This window comes from Fukomys damarensis, unplaced genomic scaffold (genome assembly GCF_012274545.1).
Source record: "Fukomys damarensis isolate Sample0158 unplaced genomic scaffold, DMR_v1.0_HiC HiC_scaffold_13, whole genome shotgun sequence".
NCBI classification, from domain to species: domain Eukaryota; kingdom Metazoa; phylum Chordata; class Mammalia; order Rodentia; family Bathyergidae; genus Fukomys; species Fukomys damarensis.
This window is the reverse complement of record NW_022900925.1, coordinates 16,685,853-16,706,259: the sequence shown is the minus strand read 5'-3', so window position 1 is coordinate 16,706,259 and position 20,407 is coordinate 16,685,853. Positions and strand designations below refer to the sequence as shown.

General features: G+C 38.6%; 1 protein-coding gene across 2 annotated transcripts in view; it reads right to left on the bottom strand.

Annotated features, from left to right (window-relative positions):
* Positions 1-3,197: 3,197 nt before the first annotated feature.
* Positions 3,198-20,407, bottom strand: part of Blmh (bleomycin hydrolase) — a 39,088-nt gene continuing 21,878 nt past the window's right edge. For both annotated transcript variants that reach the window (XM_010642196.3, XM_010642197.3), the window contains exons 11-12: positions 18,056-18,125; positions 3,198-4,151 (exon numbers count right to left, since the gene is read on the bottom strand). In XM_010642196.3, coding sequence (XP_010640498.1) covers positions 4,000-4,151; positions 18,056-18,125 — 222 coding nt within the window. In that variant the 3' untranslated portion in view covers positions 3,198-3,999. The remainder of the gene's footprint in view (positions 4,152-18,055; positions 18,126-20,407) is intronic.

The window sequence follows — 20,407 nt, the reverse complement described above, 5'->3', positions numbered from 1 at the left end:
AATTCCATAGGCCATAAAATACTGGGTGCTTTTTTTCCATCTTTTTTCGTGAGATAATCAAGATTCCACAGAGAGGACTTCTGATCTGCTGCCTCCAGATAGCTGCGGACTTTCAGAATGTAAATGCTCACTTCCTGCCCTCATGGTACTTAGAAACTCGCCTCTGTTCCGGACCTCTACACTGTATGTGGTTTTCCCTTTCCATAGAACTCTCTAACAAGTGGAGGAGTGGTCATCCTGCTGCCCAGAGTCATTCAACCCTTCAGTGACCCCCTTACTCCCAGTCAAGAGGCAATGCTATCTGGTGCTGCCACGGTTGAACTTTTGGGGGGTTATGCAATGCACATGGCTTGTCGCTGGCTCTCTCTCTCTTTGGCTCAGGATTCAACTTTTTCGGCTCTGTAAATCTTTTAATACCCCATTTTCTTCCCAGTTTCAAATACTACTATTTTTTCTTGTTCTTTCATGAATTTGTGATTTATGTCTTCACTTTTGACAAAGTTTTTCTAATATCTGCAGCAACCTGTTATTTTAATTCCTTTTGTGTGTGCTTTTTCTGTCTGCCAAAGACTTGTTAATAGGCTTTCTTAAGAACCAACTTCTGGCTTTGCTGATTCTGTTTCATTTTCTGTGGTATCTTTTCTTCTGTAGGTATACTTTGCTGTTCTAATTTGTTGAAATAGACACTTTGCTCAATTTTCAGCCTTTCTTACATTCTAATAAAATTATTTTAATATTTTATGCTATAAATGCTCTTCTAAGTGCTATTTTGGCTGCATTCTTCATTTTGATATGTATTATTACTATTTAGGTTGAATTTCCTTAATGATTTTTTTCTTGGACTGTAAATTTCTAAGTACATAGGGGTTAATTTCTAGTTATCTTTTTTTTTTTTTTTTTTTTTTTTTTTTTTTTGGTACCAGGGATAGAACTCAGGACCTTTTGGGGTTGCCAGGTGGGTGCAGTGCTACTAAGCTACATCCCCAGCCCTCTGGTCATCTAATTTTGGTTTCTCACCCAAGTGCACTGTGGCTGGAGGGTGGTTACAACCCTTTGCCTCTACTATCCAGTGTGGCCAACTGAAAAAGTCCCATGTGTGCTTCAGAAGAATGTGCAGTCACTAGATACAGTGTTCTTACTAAATACTTAAATCTTTTATATGCTCACCTGAGATTTTGCTTGTCTGAAGTACCAGGAATTATGAAGCATGTTAAAACCTCCCATTATGATATGGGATCATGTATTTTTCCACATGGTTTTCAGTTTTGCTCTTACAATATTTTAAGACTAAGTTATTATAGGTGTTATGTATTAATCTAGCATCTTTATGTTTTCATGAACCTATAGTTATGTAGTGATTCTATCCTTAGTAAGGCTTTTCTCAGTCTTTCCAGGCCACTGTGATGTGCAACTCCTGGGAGACCATATGAAGCACAGTTCATGTAATGGCCCTAGTTAGACGGTCTCTTTGGTTACTCAGCCTTCATTTTTGAGGCTTATTAGTATAGCTTTACAAGACTTATTTTGGTTAGTGTCTATCTTTGTTATCCTTTTTTAATATCCTAGGTTGTCTTATAAACAGCAGATGGCTGCATTTCTTTTAAAAAACCATTGGATGTCTTTTTTTTTTTTAACATTTAATTCATTTATGTGTGTTGTAGTTACTGACACATTCAGATCTATTTCTACTATCCTATTTTGAATACTCTAGTTGTCCTGCCTTCTCTCATCTTATGGATTGACTGTATTTTCTTGTTGTTACTGTGTCTGTGTGTGTGTGTGTGTGTGTGTGTGTGTATATATATATATATATATAATTTTTTTTTTTAAGATGGTCTCACCATATAGTTCAGGCTGGCCTTGAACTCAAAGCAACCCTCCTGCTTCAGCCTCCCAAGTACTGGGATTACAGGTGTGTGCCTCCATGCCCAGCTTGTTCTATTATGCTTACTTGCTTGCATTCTATTATCTTCTGCTTATTTTTTTCTCTCATTGAGTTTATTGGTACATTTTAGGTATACAGTATAGTTACATTCATCATTGGGATCTTGTACATTTACATGACAGGTCTTGGTTCTTCTGCTTATTTTTTAGTAATCTAGAAGGTTTAGCACATCTTTTAACATACTGAAGTGTAAAGTTACTCCACATACATATCTTCTTTAACACAAAAGGCTCTTATATTAATTCTGATCACCTCCCTCCCTACCTGATCTCATATTTTGGTTTTATCTTTTTTGGGGGAGAGGTACCAGGGATCATACTCAGGACCTTGCGCTTGCAAGGCAGGCAGCGGCACCACTAAGCTAAATCCCCAGCCCTTAGTTTTCTTTTGAACCCTGTAATGGATATATACAGTTACTTTATTCCTTTTTTATTTTTCAGTACCGGGGATCAAAGTCAGGAGCTTGTGCTTGTGAGGCAGGTGCGGTGCCACTGAGCTAAATCCCTGGCCCGTTTCACCCTTTTCTTTTTTCATTTCATCCTTTTCTTGAAAGACATTTTTATTAAGTATGGGATTCTAGGTTTACAGTCAATTTCTCACAGCATTTTGAAGATATATATGTGTCACTGTCTTCTGGTACATATAGTAGCCAATCAGAAGTTAGCTGACAACTTGATTGTCTTTACTTTGGAGGTTATCTGGCTTTTCTTCCTGATGCTTTTAAAACCTGTTCTGTGGTTTTACCATGATGTGTCTAGAAATGGATTTATTCAACCTGCTTGGAAAAGGATTACTAGAATATCGTAAATACTTTGGTTAAAGCTTGAGCCTTTATTCTAATTTTGTCTTGCAAAGTGCTGTGGCAGACAATTCCGTTACGATGGGAAGATTCTTGGGGAGCCAGACTAATAGTCGGCACAGGAACTGATGGAAATGCTGATCAGGACTGCTTCTGCTTATTTATTTTCAGTGAATGGAGGCCAATTCAGTAAAAGTCATGCTCTGTCCAGGCCAGCAGAGCCTTTCTTCACACCCTTGAAGAGTGAAGTGGCTGAGGCACCGGGCCCCTCCGTACACTGGCTGGAAGTCCTCTGCAGGGGCCTCAGAGGATCAGCACAGGACAGGAAGGATCAGATATCCCGCAGACAAGCAAGCCTGTACCCATTTCCTGCTTTTTCACTTTGAAGAACATAAGCTACCTGGTTGCTTTCATTTGTAACCAAATAAACAGTACAAATAAATCAACTTATTCTCATTTAGCAAAGTGTTTTATTCAAAAGCTTCTCAGCACCATCTAGTTGTCAGAAAGAACAAATATCACCTTTTCCTGCCCCCAACCCCCAGTGCAGAGGCAAAAGTTGTCATTTGGCCAGAGCTCCCCCTAATGATTACAACTTGAGATCATGATAAGGTTTTGGTTGTTTTCTCTCTCACTTTCTCTAAGCCTCTATTAAACTCAACTCAAGCAGAGCTGCACCCCCACAGTTCAGAACAGGAAGGAATCGTGTCAGATCTGATCAACCTCCTCCTGTGCTTGGGCTGTAACAGGTAGGTGAAACTGCCTTGAAAACAATGAATTCTGTGACTGCCTCTATGAAGGGCGAAATCTGTGAGGCCACATGTGGCTCTGAGAGCTCAAGTCGTAGGCACCCCGCTCCCACTCTACTCTAGGAACGGGGAGTACTGGGGCTGTTTCTTCTCCAGACACCTCGGATGCTCATCCTCTCCAGTCTTATTACAACACACACTGAAGACCTTTTTTGATGGGGTTAGGACAATTATATCTGATTAAAATGCTAAGAGATCCTGAGCTGTTGGAGACGAGGAGAGTAGATAACATGACCTGATTTTTCCTTTTTTTCCTTCTTTATGAATATTTTGTTTCAGCATAAAGCACACTTCCCCAAAGAGGTTCCTGGCGGAGACTGGAAATCCAAGTCTGACTGTGTCCTGTAGGAACACACAGTCACCTGTGTAACTTTGGCTTCAGTCCCTGGTTCTGTCCTTTGCAGCTACATCAGGTTCCATGGGAGAAGGAAAGAGCTGGAGTGGGGTCACTCAGCCAAAGCCCCCAAGGGGTCCCAGGCTGGGAGGACAATGGGCTCCTGCTCTAACACAGCCAGGACGTCTTCTGGGACGTGTTTCTTGTCCACCACCACCTCGTAGACATATTCAGAGAACCACTCATCAGTCATGCACAAGTAACCTGGAGAAGAGAACAGAGCTGCATGAATCCAGAGGGCAGGGCAAAGAGCAGAAGCCCTGTCAGTACTGCAAAGATACTGCTTACAAAACAGCTGTATGTGTATTTTGTCTTCCCAACCTATAGTATCATTTAATCTATGTCGTAGTGGCAATTTTGTGATGTAAACAGGCATGGCATATTTTTACCAACTACAAATATGCAACTCATGGTAACCAAGTGACATGTCCAGGTGACATGGGTGAAGTTTAGAGCAGGGTCCTGGACCCATGGCTGTGCTTCTCCGCTGCTCTGCTGCTTCCCTGATGGCCAGTGATGCCCTGGATGCTGGCAGGTGGATGGAAACTCATGTTGTTCATACAGCCCTCCCTGAAGGGATCTAGGGGGTGGGCCGAGCTCACCAGCTCCATTCTTCACCAGCTCCGACCCACCCTCTCAGCATCACTGACTCTTCTTCCTCTCTATCACACACTCTTACAGCAACTAGCTAAGCTGTTATGGGCATCTTGATGGGACATGTCACCATTCCCACAAAGCCACTCGTTTACAGATGATACTGTGAGAGTCAAGTGATCACACGGTTTTTGCTTTCTTAGAAAGGAATCTGCAATGAGATCAGGCAGGTCTGAGGATCAGGATGACTGAGACAGCTGCTGCTATTTTCCCAAGAAAGGCCACGGAACATACAGATTTCTCAGTGAACAGAACTGGGTGGTACCCTGCACTAACACCCCCAACAAAAGATTTTGTAAGGTTCCATGAAACCTTTATTCATGAGACCTTACAGAAAGTCATATAGTTGTTACTTTTCTGGGTTACTGGGACCTACATTTTGAGTTGTAAATAACACTGTACAGGATACTTTGGCTGCAATGTCAGAAGTTATTTATGTTGACTTGCTAAGAGGAGACACAGAATGCCATGCTAGATTTAAACTCCTGAGGATGTTCAAGCAGTAATGAAGACACACATGAAAATTAAAAAGTAGCACAGCTGGAAAGCTGAGGTCTTTTCTAGTGAAAGAAAAGAGGTAATGAGAAATTAATCACCAAGGCTGAAAAGATTCGTCTGGCAAAGACTCTTCAGCAAGAAGACACATTAGATTTTTCTGAATATGATTTTGAAAAGTAGAGTTCATCACCTCTTTATTTCACTAGTGAAATCAATAAAATTTATTTATAAAAATTTTTATAAATATTTATAAAAATAAATTACTTACTAGTGAGTAATTCTTGGGAAATCCATTTCTAGTAGAGCAGTACTACCTAATGATAATGTTTTTCTAAAAATCTACGTGTAATTAAAAGAAACATCTTTGCCACTCAACTTGTAATAAGACTTTTCCCCTACAGACAAGCATATTGTACATTAGTTTTCATGAAACACTGTATTTACTGAAATTATAGTATAAGTCAGACTAAAATTATTTTGAGAATGAGTGTGTTTTAAACATTTAAAACATTTTTTAAGTTAGAAAAGTAGTACTGTTTTTCATTTCAAGATCTGGCTTTACAAGGTCTGGCTTTACAGAAAACAATGGCTTCCTGGATCTGGGTCTATTTCGACATGTTGCAATCTGTAACTTTGTTGAAGTAAATGAAGAACATCTGGTGTCTCACAGGTATGTCAGTGAAGGGATAACCCTGTGTACCCCTAAAAAGATCCTAGGGACCCACAGGTCCTCAGTCCACACTATAGGGACTATGGTTCTTAAGACATGACTGATTTAAATAATGAAAAGGCAGCACAGTGGTAAATCTAATTTGTAGGCTAAATGCTGACAAAGGACATCATGTAACATGAAGACACTACCGATTTGGTGAGTTCACCTATGCCCAATTCTGCTTTTTACCTGTGAGAGAAGTCAGTCAGCCCATTATGATAATGGCACAGCATGTTTACCCTCAAAAGCAGATGTCCTGAAAAATTGTTCAGGGGGACTGGCAGTGAAGCTTGCCTAGCACACACAAGGCCCTGGGTGTCTCTCTCTCTCTCTCTCTCTCTCTCTCTCTCTCTCTCTCTCACACACACACACACACACACACACACACACACACACACACTCAAGCACTAATATCCAAGGACTCCTCTCTCACCAGGAGACACAGGAAGAAGAACATGGGCTAGAGCTCTGTCCTGAGTACACAGCCAGAGTCCTTGTCTCTGCTTCTGTCAATCAGTCAGGACCTTACCACCACCAGTACCAATGCCACCCAGTACACCAATTCCAGCTACAACCTGAGTATGTGCTTCCTGAGACCCTTACCACCTGCCTCCTCAGAGGAAGGTGTGAGCAAGTACACCAGTCTGCTTAACATCACACCCTCTGAGACATTAGTCCTGCCTCTCCTTACCACTGTGCAGCCCACATACATTTTAGAGTAGCTCTGGGCAGTGCGGCCAGAGTAAAGGACAGAAGCAGATTCATGTAATAAAGTTCTGGGCCCTTATAACAATATTATCACCATACAATCAAATGAACCTTCAAAGAATGCCCAAAGAAAACGGACAGTAAGTACACCTACGCTATCTTGTTCCAAAAGCAGATCAGATTAAGTCTACATAAATTAAAACTCCTATCAATTGTAATCCACCCTTTCAATGTCCCTGCCAAGAGGACCCACCTTGCTTAGCGTCTCTCTTCAGGATATGAGTTGTTTGGGGGCCCACAAAAACCTCATAGTCTAGGTGGTTGTCAAGTAATTGTACCCTGAGTAGGATAGATAATAGACTGTGGCTGCTGTAACTGCTGTCATTGCTTGTCTCAGAGTTTGACTGAGATTAGAATCAGTGTCTGAAACCCAGGAAGGCTGTGCTTAGGCAGGTGCCCACGGCCATTCTGTTTTGAGGAAGGCTGCAGCTCTCATCCCTTAAGCACTGTGGTCATTAGAGCTACTCCCTAAGCAAGTGGGAAAAGAAAGCAAAATGGGATTCCAACTTTATATTCCAAGTTTGGTGAGTAAGAGTCAACCTCAAAAACTAAGGTAAAATGAAATTTTATTTAAATTTCAGGACTAGACTGGTCAGGTAGAGTACTTAACTAGCATGCTCAAGACCCTGAGTTTAATTCCTACCACTGTACACCACACCAAACAAAAACCAACCAACAGGGAACCACTTTTTGATGTGGCTACACAGTCTTTAGGACTTCATCGTAATGACTTAATGTTCTGTGAGGTGGTTTTTCACTCTAAACTGGAAGTTTGGATCATGAGACTTTAAACCTTACTAGCTTATTTATATGCTATAAAAAATAAAATAAAATAAATGTATAGTCCCTCAAAGGAGCTGGCAATGTTTATGTATTTTGTAAACCAGAGGATAGGATCTGTCTGTAAAAGGAAGACAGTAGTGTCTGTGGACAGAAGTGTAGACTGGTGAGGTGAGACTCACTCAGAAGAGCTCTGCAATGGCCAGTTTCCTGAAATCCTGCTAACGAGCTGACATTTAAACCTCTCAGATCAGATATCATGCCTAAATTACAAACACCTTTTGTTGTCTTTGTTCTATGAAATATTTCACCTAACAAACCATTTGTGGTTAATTACTATTTTAAAATGCTTCACAACACCAAGTTACCCGTTCTGTTCTGGTGCATCCATCTAGCAGTATGAACCTAAGGGAGCCAGGCTTCCAGACCTCATTAAGTCACTGCCAAATTTTCACCTGCTGGCCCTACCTCCAGGGTGAAGACATGCTGCTCCCAGAAAGGAGAGCAGAACCTAACTGGCATCTGTCTACAGTCCAAACTTGCTCATAAAGTGTGAGAACGCCTTGCAGAGCATTAGCCTTTTAAGATAAAGTTGCAAAGACTATAACAATGTGAAAGAGTTTTTCTCTTTTTCTTTTTTGGGGGTGTTGGTGACAGAACCAGGCTCTTGTGCATGCTAGGTAGGTCCTACCACAGAGCTACTTTCCCGGCCCATGAAAAAGTGTTTAAGTGCCCTAATGCCTTAAATTTGTATATCCTGTACAAAACTAATTATAAATATAGATGTGCATTAAAGATAACAATAAACTGATAGTTCTATGCCATAATGTTGGTGATTTTCTCCTCCACAATTTCTGCTTTTTGGGTACCGGGGATCAAACTCAGGACATTGCACTTGTGAGGCAGGCACGGTGCTACTGAGCTAAATCCCTGGCCCTCCTCCAAAATTTCTGAAAAATTTTTCTCCATTATTCCTCCCTTCTTTCCTTCCTTTTTTCTTTTCTTCTGGTACTGGACAGTGAATCCAGGGCCTTTGCACTGAGCTGTACCCACAGTCCATTTTTGATTTTGAGACAGGGTCTTGCTAAATCACTAAGTTGCCCAGGCTTGTACTCCTCCTATCGCAGCCTCCCAAAGTACTGGGATTACAGGCATGCACCACCACTCCAGCTTGCATTTTTTTTAACTCCTTAAAAATTACCCAAATTAACTCAAGCTCATTACAAAAATTTTTGGAAACATAGTAAGAAGAGAGAAGACAAATACAAATTTAAAAACTGCCTATAGTATACCATCCAGGATAAGCCTTTTTCAAATTTCATCTATATCCTTTGATGAAATTTCCACATGTGAACTTGATACATTTTATATAAAAAAATCACACACTCATATTACAAAGTGCTACATGCTTCCTTTACAATTAACTTTTTTCCATTTTGATAAAGGAATAATTTATTTATATCATAATTTTAGTGTCAAATCTATGATTAAATCAAAATATATTTAATCAATCCCCTATTTTCTATTTAATTTCCTTAGATATTCACCAATACGTGGTATATAATTACCAATTTTCTTTTGGACCCATTTAAACCTTTTTAAAAAATTTTGTTTGCTTGTTATTTATAGCTTTATAAAGCACCTGTATGAGATCCCTCCCCTAACCACTTTTTTCTTTTATGGTACTAATGATTGAACCTAGGGCCTCTCACATGCTAAGCAAGTGCTCTATCACTAAATTACATCCCCAGTCCTTTTTTACATTTTAAATTATTTTCTAGTTTTTAAAATGGTGAGATAGGCTCTCACTATGTTGCCCAGGCTGGCCTTGAACTTGCAATCCTCCTATTTCAGCCTCTGGAGCAGATAGGATTATAGGTCTACACTACCACACCTGGCTTCTGCCTCTTTTACAATGGAATGTTCGCCTGTTTTTATGAAGAGTCAAATTTACCAATATTGACATTTCAATGTATAATTAAGTAGTGGCAATTTGTTAACCACTTCTGTGTATGAAGCATGCCCTAATGCCTTAAATTTGTACAGGGTATTATGCAAATATGCAGTGACACAACTCCTATGGAACAGAATTTGACATCTAGAAAAATTACAAATGCATCTGTCTTCATCATTAAGCAATGCAATTCCTAGGATTTCATCCTACAGATGAGAGTTCCTGTGTTCACACGACTTATCTTTCTGTGTAGTGACAGCCAATACTTATTCAGCACTTAAACTGGGCTGGCCACTGTTTTACACATTGTACACTTTTTGTGATAGCAAAAGACTGGAAGCAAGACAAATAAGCAAGGGAACGGGTCAAATAAACTATGGCACATCCAGACAACAGAAAGCAATAAAGGGTACCAGTATGGAAATGTACTGAGAGGGAAATGCCTGCAAGACACTCTGTTAAATGAAATGAGAAAGATGCGGAGTAGAGTATATAGTATGCTGCGCTGGTGGGAGACACGGAGGCAACTATGTGTGTCTGCACACAAAGAAGGAAAGATATACCAGAAACCCAAAGAAATGGTAATCTGGAAGGACAGGGTGGGTGGAGTAGAGAGAAACAGAAATGGAAAGAAGATTCCTCTCAATATGTATTTTGATTTTGTAACAACAAAATTTTAGTATTAAAAGAATTCTACTATAAAAATAAAAACCATACATTTAAAAAAAATTTGATCCCCGGTACCAAAAAACAAACAAACAAAAAAACAAAAAAAACACCCTAAATAAAACCAAAAACAGAAAAACACCCCCTGGGGAGCTTATACTTTACAATGCAATGTCACACACATTACTCATGCTTGGATTTTAATCTTCCTAATGCTCTAAGGCAAGCAGGCTTTAGTTGTCTAACATCACAGGCCAATAAACAAAGCCCACATCAACTCAGGTCTTATCTTCTAATCTGAAGCTCTTCCACAGGCTCTCAGTAATCAGCAAAAGACCTTGGCAGGGAGTTACGGTGTTGGAAACAGGCAGCATTTAATCTAGCTTGTCCTCCTAGTTGTTAGGAACCAACTCTGTCAGCTCACAAATCCCACACTAACAGTTAGGGACCCAGGGCCCATAAGTCCCTTTATGAGGTGTTTGGTCTCTTTAAATCAGAGAGATCTTATGTTCTGTGTACATGTATTCAGAAGGGTGGATAACAAGATGGGTTGGAGGTTTTTTAAAAAGCCAGAGGAAGAGAGTCAAAACAACCACGTGCAATTATGACTGCTATTTGGACAACAATCTGAGAAGAGGCTTCTTATTCCTCCAGAATAAACATAAAAGTCTGGCTCTGGGGTGAGGATGCATTTATGTTTGTGAACCTTCTGCTGATAAAAGAAGAGATACTCATAGAACAGGATATTAATGGTGGCCTCTTGCAGAAACAAAGGCTACAGAAGATACTGTTTCCCTGGTAAAGGCACCAGGGAAAATGTGGAATGGAAAACCCAGAAGGGAAAAGGGGCTATTAGGGTTTGTGGCTTTTATTTTTTTAACCCATCAAACCACAGAGAAGTTCTCTCAGCAGAAGTGCACACGTCCTGAGGAAGTGCCCTGTACCGAAGAGCCCAAATGTCTGTTCACTTCAGGGCTTGTCACTTTCTCCTTTCCCTAGACCATGAGCATAAGCCAGGCAGGCCTGAGTACACACAAGACTCCTACAGGATGTTGGATCAGGAAAGGAAAGCACAAGTTCAGAAGTCATCCAAGGGTCTGTTTACTTGAAATTGAAACTCAATGCCTTCTCTCCAACCCCAAAACTATCACTAGTTCTATGTGTTTCAGGCACAGCCTGCTTTTTGGTCATTCCTTAGGCCACGTTATTTGTTGGCCTCACTCCTCTGATCTGTCCAAAGTAGGGGCTCCAAATGCAAAGGGCTACCCTTCTCAGCTATCATCTCCCTTGCTGGTCTCCCTACATCACTTCCAAAAACGCCATAACCCTAACAGGAAGTTAAAACTTCAAGCTGACTTGCCCTTAAAGAACCCCTGAGAAGACCTTAAAGTTCCAGTCACTCACCATCTCCCTGAAGTTCATCCCCCATGTTACTTACTCCTGTTTCTGTTTCACATATATAGACTGAGATTTACAGCTTCAAGTATCCCAGCTTTGATCCCTAACCTGCTATATGTAGCATTTGAAGGAATTGAGTACTAAAGTGCTGTACATGTGGCTTGTACCTCAATCCTCCTAAAGCTTCCCAAAGCACTTTCAAATCCAACCCAAAAGCCGTTCTCTGATTCACTTGCTGTCTGCTCTGCTGTACCATGACTTACAACCATAGTCTCCCTTGGCTTCTGAGATGCTCTCTCCACTCCTTGCCCTTTTCAATAACCTTGGCTTCAACATCTTTTCCCTGCCTCTGCACTGAGGGGGCCCTCTCTGGTTCTTTCTCTCTGCCATCTGCCTTCTTAGAGAATCATCCCTTCTTTGCTTTTCTCGGTCTATTTATTCTACATCTTACAGTCTGAGGAGCAGCACAACATGAATGCCACTTTTGTCACATCACAGCCCTCTTCAAATACCCTTTCCATGTCCCAGGTGGTTAAGTATAAATTCCTAAGAGGGTCAGAGACATTAATTCCATTACAGCCTGTGCATGGTTCCCTGCATCCCATCAATAAATGTGAGCCAATGTTGCTGCTAATGGTTTTTCCTCAGCATCAGGTCTATTCACCTGCACTACTTTCTCTCACGAAACTCAGCCCATACAATGTGGAATCAATCCATCCAGCAACTGGAAAGGGCGAGGTAGCACAATGGTCACACTGGAGTCTGAATTCTTAAGTGACCTGAAAATGGAACCATGAGGCAGGTTAGGCAATCCTCTTCTAGAAAGGAAAGGTGAGGAAGCTTGATGTTCTTGTTCTCTTGCTCCCATTAATCTATAGCTAATGTTAACAACAGAGAGTTAATATTTTTGAGTATTTTTTATATGCCTAGCATGGTAAGAAGTAGATAAATCCCTCCATTCCTCAGGAGTAAAGATAAGAGATTATTCAGACCAGAATACACCGCCAGAAGCCGGGCATGGTGGTACATGCCTGTAATCCCAGCACTCAGGAGACTGAGGCACGAGGATTGCTATGAGTTCAAGACCAGCCTGGGCTATATAATGAGTTCCAGGTCAGTCTCAACTACATAGTGAGACCCTGTCTCAAAAAACAAAAAAACAAAACAACACAGAATACACTGCCAAAGGGGACAATTGGCAAAGTTCCCAAGACAAGAATCATGTCATCAGGGTGAGAGACAAGATTTTTTATAAAGATTTAAGAGTGTGTGAGAAGAGGGTCTAGGCAACAAGTGTGATTAACTAAAGAATGTCTTTCACTGGGACTTTTAGCACTTTTCATATCTTCTGGGAGTACCTGCATTGTGTTTAAAATTATGAGTTTATAGTTGTGGTTTGACAAGACTATTTCCTTTGGCTTATAGAAGGCCTGTTAGCTTCAAATAAGGAGATCTATACATATTACCTTTTGAGGTAGATACAATTATTAGCTCTGCTTTATAGATGAGAAAGCTGAGGCTAAAATAACTTATACTTCCACCAATGTTACGCAGCCTACAGTGGGAGCACCAGGATGCCATCACACTCACATGTACTATTTTTTAGCCTGAGTCATGTAGGCAATTTGGTTGATAAAGATGGATAATAGTCCTTTTGAGAGAACTCAGATATAGACATCTAACGGTATCAGCACTTTCCTCAAGCCTTGAGAGACATGAGAACTCTTCAATATAACATAACAAAATCATATTCCTTTTCCAGGAATTCAGAAATTTGTTTTTAGTACGTACAATTTATAAGTAGAGAAGTGAACCTCTAACAGATTAGCAAATGACTGCCTTTCCTAAGTCATTTTAAGGGAAGTTGTAAGGTCTGAATTACAATTCTGGGATCCTCTATAACCTTGAATAAGTAAAAACTTCTCAATAAATTTTAGTTTCTTCATATAAAAGTATAGGGATAATCATCTATGTTTTTATCTTGATTACTCCAGCCTGAACCCATAAGAAAACATAAACACATTAGCAAACTTTGAATTCTTACAAAGTAGTTGCTATGTAATGGAATGTCATGGACAGCTCTTTCAGACATCTGAAAATGATTTCATACATCATTTCTTAGGAGAGCTACAGGGACAAACTATATGACATAAGGAAACTAAGTATCCATGTTACTGACAAAGAAATGTAAAACTATCCAGATATATTATCAGGAATTAAATATTAACTTGTCTCACCACAACTCACCAGGTGTCACAGTGTAACATTATAGGAAAAATCAGCTTTGGAAATACTGTTCCCAAAGTAACACGTGGTATTAGTTTGGCTGGTGAGGCAATTAAAGGGTATGTTAAGTTTTTCCAGATACAAGGACTAATTAAAAAATATAGTATGTTGAAATTTTGTATTACAGTAAAGGATACACTGCCATTAATCTCCCTAAAATGTTTCTTCTTTCTTCAAATGCACTTATTCCATCATTTTTGCACTTTTTGTTTTTGTTTCTTTTGAGACAGGCCTCGCCATATAGTTCAGGCTGGCCTTGAACTCACTTTATAGCCTAGGCTGGCCTCGACCTCATAGTCATTCTCCTGCCTCAGCCTCCGGAGTGCTTGGATTATAGGTATGTCTACCAATCTATTTCCTGCCACTTGTGAAGCAGTTCCAGAAGCTCTTTTTCCTCAGTGTCTTTATGAGGTGTGATCAAATACACAGTGAATGTTGCTACCCAATGCCATCAAATGAAGAGGAAGCCTTGTAAAAATGTTTCAGTGTGTCCTCATATACGTTATTCACCAAATCTGGCACCATGTACCTTCTGGCTGTTCCCTTAAAGTCAAAATGATTCCAAAAGGTAAACATTTCAAATTGAGCAAGACATGAAAACAGTGTAATTGAAGGCAATGATAGAAGAGGATTTCCAGACTGTTTGCAGAAAGTGGCAAGAATGATGGAATAAGTTCGTTTGAAGTAAGGCAGGGTAGCAGCAGTATTCTGAGGGAGAATAATTCCAACATGTCCTCTTTTTTGGTACTGGGGATCAAACTCTGGACCTTGCGCCTGCAAGGCAGGCAGCGGAACCAACATGTCCTTTATTGTAAAACATTTAAAAAAATTTTTAAAAACATTCATATTTTTTAAAATCACAACTTACACAATCTGAATTGACCATGTAAATTTCTTCCAAGATTAATATCTAACATGCCTAAGTCTCTTTAATTGAAATTACCATAGGGTTCCCTTTTAGGAGGAAGTCTGAAATTTTTACTAAAATGAAATCAGGGACACAGAGGCTAATCTGAATGGAAAAGTTGAGAGAAAGCATTTTGGTAGTTAAAAAATGGCTCTGGTGGGGCTGAGGATTTAGCTCAGTGGTTCTGCTGCCTGCCTTGCAAGTGCAGAGGCCCAAGTTCAATCCCCGGTACCAAAAAAAAAAAAAAAAAAAAAAAGGCTCCGGTATCAGATTATCTGGGTTATAATTTTGGGCTCTACCACTGAAGACCTAGGGAACTTGCAGATTACTGTGGTTTAAAGGCTATGATCTTCTGATGAATAATGACAGAAACCAATGGTTATTTCCTTTAATTTAAATTAAGTATTTTACTGTGTCAACTTTTAAAAATGAAAGACACTGTAACAAATCTCAAGATCTGTTCCTTCAATTAATTATAAAAGTCAAATTTAAAATTTAAACAGTCAATTATAAAAGTCATTTAACTATAAAATCTATTTCTAATATGATCCATGAACATAGGTACAAAATGTACAATCATGCATTTCAAGCAGGGGAGAAAAGAAAGCCGTACTGGGCTACATGCTCAATATGTAATCAGTTTTCTGTACGGCTATGAACATATACTTGAATTTACTAACATGAAAGAACACAATTGGTACAAGGCAGTAACTAATTTCTCCTTTAATGTCTCTCCTGGTCAGAAGGAACCTCTGCCTACATTGTGAAACAGGTTATCTGACTCACATAACAGTCTCTGGGGCAGGAAAAGTCATGAACACGACCAATGGGGAAAACCAAAGCCAAGACTAGGCAGAGGGCAAGGGCAGCCTGCCTGGGTATCTCTACTCTGTTTACCTACAGCCTGTATTAACAACACTGATTTCTTTTTTCAAAAACATTGATCTAAACAGGCAGAAATCCCAAAGAGAATAGTAACAATCTCTTAATGTTATAGTTAGAAACAAAATTCCTGAATGCTGCTTAAAGGGTAGTCATGTTTCTCCAGAGAGCACAAACAGAGGTCCTGCCTCAGCTGCACCAATGAATGCCCACCAGGATAACAGACAAGAGGACCCTGCACATCACCAACAGGATAACAAAGTAAGCACTCTCTGAAGGTCAAGCCAAGTGTGCCAATTAAATCAGATCATGTTTTCTTTCCTTCCTTCCTATTAAGTCAGAGAGAACATGACCAAGAAATATATGAGAATAATTTATTTTGGCTTTGTATGAACTATTCCTTATCTACTCCCTTGAGTTCAATTTCTTATCTTTTGGCTCTCTACTGAAATGCTTTTCTCTGTATAATCTCAGGCATTTCAATTATTTGAGAAAAACAATTAAAAAAGTTAGTTTAACCTTTACTAGATAGCTGCAGATTTTTCTAGGAAGGATTACAGGCAGAGTACAGGAATAAAGACTCCAGTTCACTCAACATATTGCTAGTGGAATGACTAAGTTATTGAGTAGGAATAAAAAGGTATAACAGAATGAGGAAAAAAAGAAGCAAAGTGGCTCAGAATTCTCTCTGAAAGCAAGTATTTAGGTTAAGAGTAATAAAAAGTTAACTTACACCACACAAGACAAGTATTTTCCTGACTTTATAAGTGTTTATTTTCTCTTAAATGGGTATCACTATCAAAAATCCAGTGATTAACAAAGATAGAAAATATCAAAAAAAGGAAGCTAACAGAGCTGGGCTCCCCTAAACAAACCTCGTTTGCTACAAATAATCAAATCTTTCCAATTTAAGATTAGCATCTGTCCTTATTACTAAACTGTAAGTTGTTTTAGTCTTTCTGCTAACTTTGTTGAGGCATAAATCCTTTATTTGATTCTAACATATATTTGTGTTAAAAGGAAATTCACTTTATCAGAAATCCCTATTCAAAAAGTGCTACACTTTAAGGATCCCTATAATCACATAACAATTACAAAAATCACAGAAAGGAGACATCTGATGCTGATGAGAAACTTGTTTATATAAATACTGAGCTACTGAGTTTCACAGCAGTTCCCAGGGACAGTTAGCCAAAATTACCAATGACTGTTTTCATATACAGATAAAAAGATTTGGAGTGACAGATAAATGGCGTTCAGATTCTGGCCATCATATCCAAGGCTGTGGGGCTCAATCAGCATACTAAAGTTCTGTCACGTATAAAAATCAGGTTAATATACTCTTCTAAGACAGCAGTTTTCAAACATGAGCAGTAGAAGCCCCATCTGCCCACTTCCAAAACTCCACCTTTGCCCCCGGAAATCCCAGGACTCTGTGAAAAATGACTGCAAAATTACTATTCTAAATATAGAGGACACAAAAACAAAGAGTTGCTAAGATCTCTACTTCCTTTTTATTTTTTCTTTTTAAAGAAACTGTCCGCTGATTCCTACTGGGTGAGATTTGTGCTGAGGTCTGGTTCCACGTGTCTGGACATCTTACTTCTCTGGTTTCCCTTCTGTCTCAGTCTTCTACCTAGTCTACTAAGCTTTGGATAATGTGCTTTTCCTAATAAGAATCCACTGGCTAAAAGTAAGGAATACAGGCTCTGGAAAAGAGCTGACTACAAAATACATAATGCACAGACACATACATGCTCACATCACATATCCCACAATAGCAGCCACTTTTGGTTTGAAACCTTAAAAATCAAAACATAAAACTTCTTTAAGAGGCTTTGATCTACTATAGAAACAATCTTTAAAAGTAGTAGTCTAAACATTTCTCAAAAATATACTCTAAATTATCAGTGGTGATTACTTGGTAGTTGGATGGTTAGATTTTTATTTCCTTTTTTTGTTATCTATAATCTTGACTTTCCTACAACTCACTTGTGTTATTTTGTTTAGCTTATTACAATAATTTACTTGTGACTTCTGTCAGTTTTTATTACTCAGTATTAGAGAGTTCTAAATGGGAATTAAAGTGTTCTCTTCTTTAGGCTTCACAACTTTCAAGAAATGCCAAAAGTTTCTTGAAAATCACATGCTCCCACTCAGAAGGCTTTTCTCTAGAGCGCTGGTGCAACAGATGAAAACTATGTGATGTGAGAGTACATATGCCTGTACATTATGTATTTTGTAGCCAGCTCTTTTCCAGAGCCCATATTCCTTACTTTTACCCATATAGCAAGCATGCTGGCAGAGGGTACCCAACCTTCTCATCAACCAAGAGATTCTGTTACAGAATGGTCTAGTAGAGCCAGCAACGTCTGGAACAAATGCAAACACATAGTGGTCTTGAATCAACTAAGGTGTTCAGGCATGCCATGCTGGTCACAGGAACCCTGGGGCAAACTAGATCTTCATACTTCTGTTGAATAGTTTAGCCAATAAGACCAATTACTGAAAAACCTTCACACTAGACCAGCTTTCTACCCAGAAAGGCAGAGAGTAGAGCAGATCTGAATCATCTGGAATTAGTATTTTAACTTTAAGCTCACCTTTGTGTCCATGGTCTTCACCCCATGAATTCTCCACTCTCCATTTCAGAAATGTACCATCCTGATCATCCTGATTAAAAAAAAAAGTTGATAGGGTACAGTATGAATAGATTTTCCCCTACTGGGGTGTCATGCAATTTTAGCTTGTGGCCACTTAAAATAAACCCTCTGCTGTATACAGCCACGATGTACATGATCAGGGTCATGTATTCTCTACTAGCACTAAAGGGTTACACATTTCAATAGAAGTGGAATAAATAAAACTAACAAAACAATAAATACTACCTTTCCCTTTACATTCTATTCTATAAGAAAATAAATTGGTAAAAATGCTACTTGGCTAAGGAAAATAAAATATAATAAATTATTAAGAATAGTTAACATCATTTGAAGCCAGGGATTCTTGCTCTTAATCAATTAAAATTCTTTGAAAAGGCATTTCATTGCATTTATTCCACGAATAGTTCTAAGTCCTGGCCAAGAGCTTTTGAAAAATAAAACAAAATAAACATATTCTCATCACAATGTATGACTTTCTATTTGGAGAAATCAAGTAATGATGTTCTCCCAATGTGTTTTACTGATTCAGTTACATAGATATTGAATTTAATACAACAGAGATTGAATGGCAAAGCCAAAATAAAGAGATGATTTTCATAAACAAAAACCAGGCAGTTTTGTTCTTTTTTCTATCTTAAATAAAATAAGCTCTATTATCATCTTCTTAAAGGGACAACGATACTCATGATAGTAACCTTCCTTTATAGCATTTATTATAGTGACACAGAGAGGGACAAAAAGTAAAGCTCCATTTGGGAAAAGACTTCTCTATCTTGTTTACCCAGGACATTTACTGATGTCAAAACAACTTAAATCTCTGTAGCACGAGAGAGCACTAACCCTTGTATTTCTCCTAATGATTTCATCTGTCACTCCTACTTGCTAGCACTGATGATAAGTCTCTTCTGCATGGGAGTTGGTTCCCTGTGGGTTTGCTGACCTGAACATCATAATTCTCTTAGCATTCTTCTTAGATCTCAGTAATTTTCAGTGTCAGATTTAGCTAACAAACCCACTACAAGTTTCAAGTATCCTTACCTGTACTAGCAACATTAAATTATACACTCTGAGGCTGGCATATTAAACATCTGCTTTAGTTTTCTATTTCACTCACTGTATTCCATCTTCACTTTCCTCTTAAATATCACAGCTAGAATCTATACCACCTAAAGTCATTTACTTGCTACTGTATATCTGAAAATGCTTACTATTTCTTCCCTTGTGAATTAATTCCTGAATTAATTGTGAATTAAATTGTTTTTTGGGTCATCTACAAATGTAAAATGATAAAAGCTAGACCTCTCTCTCAGGGATGCCATGGGAATAGCATCAGGAAAGGATCCTGCAGAAATATAGTAATCAGTATACCTTTATCTCTGTTATTATTAAAATGTAATTAAAAAATAAATAAATAAATTTTAAAAAATGTAATTCAAACTAGTTTTAATGGCCAAAAACTCCTGGTGTGTGTGTGTGGGGGGGTGTTCAATATAAAATTCTAGTTATAAACTGTACCAATCAAAAATGGAAGTTCCAGAGAGAATGACATGGAGTATTGTATGATTTTTATTCCTGAAAATACAGATGGAAAATGATTTTTAAAAACTAAAGTCCTCCCCCCACCTTCTTTTGAGACAAGGTCTCACTATGTAGTTTGGGCTGCCTTTGAATTATTATGTAGCACAAGCTGGGCTTGAATTCACTGTGATTCTCACACCTCAGCCTCCCAGGTGTACACCAACATGTCCAGCTAAAAAGGTAAAGTTCTCTTGAAAATTACAAAAGGCTTTTTTCCCATTTTTTAAAATAAGAGAGCCTTCTATATAACTTAAAATTTTAATTTAATGAGGTTTTTAATTTAGTTGCAAAGCCACTGAATTTTATAGTACCTCTGGTCCAAGCAAAAACAAAGAAATTAAACTAACTTACTCATAAAAATGTCTCTTAATGTTACTTCTAATAACAAAAAGCTATTCTTATTTAAAATAACTTATCACTTATATTTTGAGTTTTGTTCATAATTCTAATGTGAGAATTTTGTCATAAATCAGGGTGGAAATCAATTAAATAATTTTCTACTCTTCTGAGGTGGCTTTTTATGATCTATCAAGGTAATATCAATTATACACCATAAATTTTTTTGTTTCTTGGTATGGGAATCTCACTAACTATAAAGGTGCACCATGGAATGATGAAGAAAACAGCTTTTTGGCCTATAAGTCCTTACTTTTGCATTTATTTGGGAAAACTGCCTGAAGAACAGGAATACCAGCACAGGACTGCCTAATTAGT